This window comes from Cavia porcellus, unplaced genomic scaffold (genome assembly GCF_034190915.1).
Source record: "Cavia porcellus strain 051 isolate PalLab524CR breed Dunkin Hartley unplaced genomic scaffold, mCavPor4.1 scaffold_15, whole genome shotgun sequence".
NCBI lineage: Eukaryota > Metazoa > Chordata > Mammalia > Rodentia > Caviidae > Cavia > Cavia porcellus.
Window position 1 is genome coordinate 47,222,990 of NW_026947498.1, and position 6,000 is coordinate 47,228,989.

The following is a 6,000-nucleotide window of genomic DNA, read 5'->3' on the forward strand; positions in this document are numbered from 1 at the left end:
GTCCTGCCCAACCTGTAGTCAGTTTCTCTGGCACAATAAAATAGTCACAGGATCAAGGATACCTCAGGGCCATAACATGTGGTTGAAGCACCTGTTCCCTACTCAAAAAAGGGCTGTGTCTTTTTAGCAAGTGTTAGCTGGATTTGAGATCAGACTTGATATGAGACTTGTCTTGACCTTCCAGATTTATAGGGGGAGATGACTTCCTGCTATTCCTTTTTAGGGGTGAACATCTTTGAGAACCATTTAGGTGTGATTTTAATGAAGAAATTCTTCAGTTCTCTGACATTTAGGATTGCTACAGCCCAGATATTCTCTCCTTTATTTAAGAAATGTTCAATGTTGTTTTCTAATACCTGACTACACAATCACATAGCCAGGCATGGTAGTGCATGCCTATAATCCGACCTTTGTGAGAGGCTGAGATGGGAAGATTGTGAGTTCAAGGCCAGCCTGAAAACATGGTAAAAATAAAATATCTAAAAATAAAAATCACATTTTATGTGTTCACTTATATCATGCTTTAACAAACAAAATTTTTCATCTAGCTCCAAAGCTATATAAAAATGATTTTATATTTGGATTGTCTCCCTTATTTACACAAAAAATCTGGATTTCATTGCATTGTAGTTGAATATTAAGTTATTTTAGACATTGTCTAATCTGAAATGATTTTTTTTTCCTTTAGGTTGGTAAAGACTAGACTTAGGAAACTCTGCTCCTCAGAACTTGGACTCCTGAAAAATGCTGAACGAGAACATGAATCAGAAGAAGAGATGTGATTTATGGGCAGTCGCTCTGTTTAGATAAACATTTTTGTTTTTTGCACTACCTTTGATCATTGTTTTCTTTCTCGACCATTTGAAAGCAACTGGCTGAAGATGACTCTATACTGCTTGTGTTTTCAATTTTGTTGAAATATTTGAATTTGAGTATTTTTTTTTAGCTTTTAAACACTTTGAGTGATAAGTACATTTTGCTTATCATTCATATTATGGTATTCAGAGCTTAGACTGATTTTTTCAACATCAACCATAGTTTGAGGATCATACTATGAAAAATGTTTATTTGCCTTACAGATACAGGTTCAGTGTTCCTGGAATTGCTACCATTTAAACCTACTGAACATGGAATTATAAATGTTTATCTTTTGCTGCAATGAGAAATAAATGAAGGCATAAAAGTTGGTGCAAAAGCCTGAAATCTTTGATTTTGTTATTAAACTATGCTTTGTTATTTAACTCCCCTTGAATGATGCAGAAGCTGCATAACACAAAAATTCTTTTCTGTGAGACATTCCTAGCAGGAACATCTTGGTTCTACCAAAGAAAAAGTGAATTAGAAATCTTACTGAAGAGCATGAAGAAGATGATTCCCAAGACACATAGTTACAAAGCCAACAGGAATAGTGTTATTAGAGTTTTCTGTAAGAGTAAAAAATTGTAGCATAGCATGGCCATCATGCCAGCACCTCTGTTAAAGCAGGTAAAGGGTTAAAACAAGGAAAAATCTTACAGAACGTTTGAATAAAATGTCAGAGCCTTCACTCAGCCTGTGGAAAAAGTAGTTCTCAGTGGAGAATCAGGCAATCTTGGTTCTAATTCTAGCTTTATCATTAAGCAGCCACTACATCTGTAGCAATCAGCATGTCCTCTCTCAAGTGAGAGAATTGAATTGAGCTACTCATGGTCTTCTTTCTTGGCTGTCACATTTTAGAAATCTCAGAATGGAAGCATGTGAACAGGTAGAAAGACCAGTCTCTGCCTAAGAAAGAAAAGAGGACTGCAGGAATCCCGAGGAATGACCCACATGTGAAGAGAAGGAGCCAATCTTGTGGACAGCTGGGGCTGCAATGTGGGCCAGTTCAGCCTGAAGCCTGCTGCCATTCAAAAGCACAAACAGTTCCAAAAACTGCTTTATGTGGTACACGTCACAGTGGCATTGAAGAGGGATGTGAGCAGATTCTTCTGGCCCGAAAACTGGACGCAGTCATTTATTTATGTAAGATTTGAAAAGAACAGATGTGGCTATTCAAGTGCTTATCTTGAATAATGCATTAAAATGTTCACTTTAGCATAAGAAAATGCTCACATACCATGGTCCTCTGGGAATCACATTCTCTAAGCAAGGTGTGTTGAATGTCTGAGAACTCTTCCACCCCAGCAATATCTGAGGACTCTTCACTCCAGCAGTTTCTGAGCACTCTTCGATTGTATGACTTTGGCAAATCTGAGTTTCAAAGGAATGAGTGAAAAAGCAGCTACTGTCACTTAATGCTAGCGTTCCTGGTATCAAAGTCTAAGCAGAAACCTTAGCAATTACCAATATGAATCACATTAAGCCTGGAATTTTGAAAACTAATAAATATGCTAATGCTCTTCAGTTTCTCAGCGAGCAGAAATGTCTATTTCTCCTGTCTGCACAGCGAATACAAGGAAGGGGCAGCCTAGTGAATCTTCACAAGAGGAATATTTGATTCATGTCTAAGAACACAGTGTAGAGATACCTGCTGAGTCCTTAAAATGAATTTTAAAACTATTGTTGTAACTTTATAATTATATTACTAAATTTGTATTTCAGAATCATGATTTTTAAGTAATGATATGAAAAATTAGTAAACTGAAATTAAGCCAAAACAGAAGAGTCTGGTGTTTTTTATAGTAGAAAGACCTGGGTCAATAGGTAGAATCTGTTAAGATTTTGAGTTATAAAGAAGTGTATTTCAGGGAGTTTTCTGTACCACCACAAATATTTTACAACAAAAATCTGTGAAATTTTTAATTCTAGAGCATAAGATGAAAATTAACTTCTGGCTTTGCTTGTCAGTGTGTGAGTACCAATGAGATCATTCACCCAACAATGTTTATTAATCATTTTCCATATGCCACGTGGTGTGCAAGAATCTAGGAATATAGTGATACTCAAGTTAAAGTACTCACTGTGATCATTAAAATTAATACCAGTGGAGAAGACAGACAATAACCTTGTCAAATATGCTTTATAACTGAGATAATTAATGATATGTGGAAAAATAAAGCTGGGAAGGAAGCCAGAGAATGACACAGTGGAGAAGCGATATGATTTTCACAAGGTTGGTCCTGTTCTAGAAGTGTTTCAGTGATCGCCTTGAGGAAAAAGCCCTCCACTCCTGCCTCTCCATCATTATTTGAAGTTGTAATGAAAGTGAAGTACAAAAGTCACCCAATGTTATTGTATTGGGGCCTATTTGTCCTTTGTATTAAAGAACATTTTGTCCAACAACTGAAGAATACACATCATGTTTAGCAATTTATGGAATTTTCTCAAAGCAGGTCATCTTAGTTTTAATGCAGGTAAGAAAATTTCTTGAATCACACCAGAAAATAATGGAGCAAAACTAGAAATCAACAATAAGAGAAACTGCAGAATTCTTACGAATGTATGGAGAGTGAGCAGTTCAGTTTTCAACAATCAGTAGGTCATTAAAAGATATCAAGGGAGAAATAAAAATTCTTAGGACCAAATGAAAATGGGAATGCAATATACCAGAATCTTGGAAATATAGCAAAGGCACATCTAAAAGGATAGTTTTTACCTATGTGATGCATAGAACTATGGAATGGAATGCAGCACACTAAAACAAAGCTAAACTATAGTTATCTGATTCTTGACAAAGGGACCTGAACCGTCCATGGGAAAAAAGATAACCTCTTTAACTAATGCTGCTGAGAAAACTGTATAACCACGTGTAGAAGATTGAAACCAGAGCCCGGCCTCTCACAAAAATCAGTTCAAAATGAGTCATAGACCTAAGTATAAGACCTGAAACATTGAAGCTGCAAGAAGAAAAACATTTGGAATCATAGACACAGATAAAAATTTTCTGAAAAGGACTCCAAAAGCAAAATAATAGCAAGAATCAACAAATTGGAATGTATAAAGTTTCAGCCTAGCAAAAGAAACAATCAACAAAGATACAACTTACACAACATGACAAAATCTTTGCCACTTTCCTGAATATTTAGAATATTGAAACAAGTAAAAGTCAAAACACACATACACGCACACACAGTCCCACCACAAATGCCCAAATTATACCTACGCAAATGAATAGCTATTTCTCAAAAGAAATATTACAAATGGCTAATAAGTATATATAGAAATGTCCAAAATGTTTAGTCTTTAGGAAAATAAGGAAAATACAAATCAAAACTACATTGAAAGTCTATCTTGCCAGTCAAAATGGTCATCATTAACAATACAAAAATAATAAATGCTGATGAGGATGTGAAAAGAAGTGAAACACTTCTACACTGTTGCTAACAATGTTATTCATTACAGGTACTATTGAAATCAGTATGGTGTTTTCTCAAAAAAAAAAAAAAAAACCTCTAAAAATAGAACACCATATGATCCCGCCATCCCTCCTTGATATATACAGAAAGATATTAAAGTCAGAATACTATAGGGATATCTGCATATCCATGTTCATTCACTCTAGCAAAATTCAAAGTAGCCAACCAATGGAATCCATGTAGGTGCCCACCAGCAATTATATCATTTGTACAAACATAAATAAAATTAGAGATTATCATGTTAAGCTAAATAAGCCAGACTCAGAAAGGCAAGTAGTTTTCTCTAATGTGTGGAATTTTAAAAACAAGAGGAAGCAAATAAGGGAGAGTGAAGATGGAAGTGTAAGGGAAAACAATAGAGGCAATTTGGATATGAACAAAATACGTTGCCTGTATATGTATGAAAATTAAAAATATAATAAAATGTGTGTCAACAGAATAAAAAAGATTAAAAATAATGCATTATGATTTTCTCATTGAAGTACTTGAGGAAGATAAAAATATACATACCATTTGCAATGTTTTAAGAGAAATCTAACAACACAAGTTTAGAATTATGCTCCCAAAATTAAAATCTACCTAATATTGGATACTGCAGTTTCTAGATTTAAAAATAGAGTAATTGATTGAGGAAGTAGCTCAGTGCATGCACAAACTTTGATATCCCAAAAAAAACAAGGATAAAAGAAAATGAGATAGCATAATAATATTTACAAGTAAACTCCAGAGTATAAGGAAAACATTTTTATTAGTTTTGTCCAATCTTCCACTACAAATGTCTTGAATGTACTTCACTTCCCAAGATTAAAGCACAAATCATTGATTGGGGTGCTTTTTCCCAAGATCTGAGAAACAGATCTGAGAAACTGTTATCTGAGAAACAGCTCCAGGAAAGGACCACATTGGAAAAAGCATCATTATTCCATGACTCTATTCTCTATATTTCCATGTGTGGGGAGATTCTTTCATCTAATTCATTTCTGTCTTCTGTTTTCCTATGTTTCTCCATCAGGCTTTCACATCAGACAGAATATGGAATTACTGGATCTACTCTCTGTATAACATTTCATTCTTTTTATCAATCATCTCCTTGTATTTGGGCAGAATTACTTGCTTTTTAGCTTTTATTTTCACTATTTCTGCCATATCCAGTGAGTCCTTCATCACCTTATTAACCCGCACTCAGTATACAATCAGCAATCGATGAGTTTCTACAATGATGAAAGGATGAAAATGCAATATGATCGTAATGCAGCCTCTCATTTTGACAGGGAGCTGCAGTCAGAGGCCACTGTTCACTACAAGCTTGTTATGTCTTCTCTGGGGATTATTCCCTTTACCAATATGTAGTGGTCTTCTCCGCCTCTTCTAATTTTGTCTTAAAGTCTGGGTAATTGGAAATATATATAACTTCTCTTGATTGCTCCTGAATTCCATTTCCCATCTGTTCACTTTCACTTTGTATATGTCTTTTCTAGTGATGTATGTTTCTTGCAGTCAACAGAGTTGTATCTTGTTTTTTTAATTCAATCTTCTACCCTGTGGGGTTTTTTTTTTTGTTGTTGTTGTTGTTTGTGTGTTTGTTTTTGTTTTTATCTTTGAGTCAGAGTCTCACTATGTAGTTCAGGCTGGCCTTGTGTTCACTTTGTAGCTCAAGCTGGCCTGA

General features: G+C 35.0%; 1 protein-coding gene across 4 annotated transcripts in view; it reads left to right on the forward strand.

Moving 5' to 3' along the window:
- The window catches only part of Tmem45a (transmembrane protein 45A), an 87,590-nt gene extending 86,395 nt beyond the window's left edge, over positions 1-1,195 (forward strand). For all 4 annotated transcript variants that reach the window (XM_063224836.1, XM_003469251.4, XM_063224837.1 and 1 more), the window contains one exon: positions 689-1,195. In XM_063224836.1, coding sequence (XP_063080906.1) covers positions 689-782 — 94 coding nt within the window. In that variant the 3' untranslated portion in view covers positions 783-1,195. The remainder of the gene's footprint in view (positions 1-688) is intronic.
- The last annotated feature ends 4,805 nt before the right edge of the window (positions 1,196-6,000 follow it).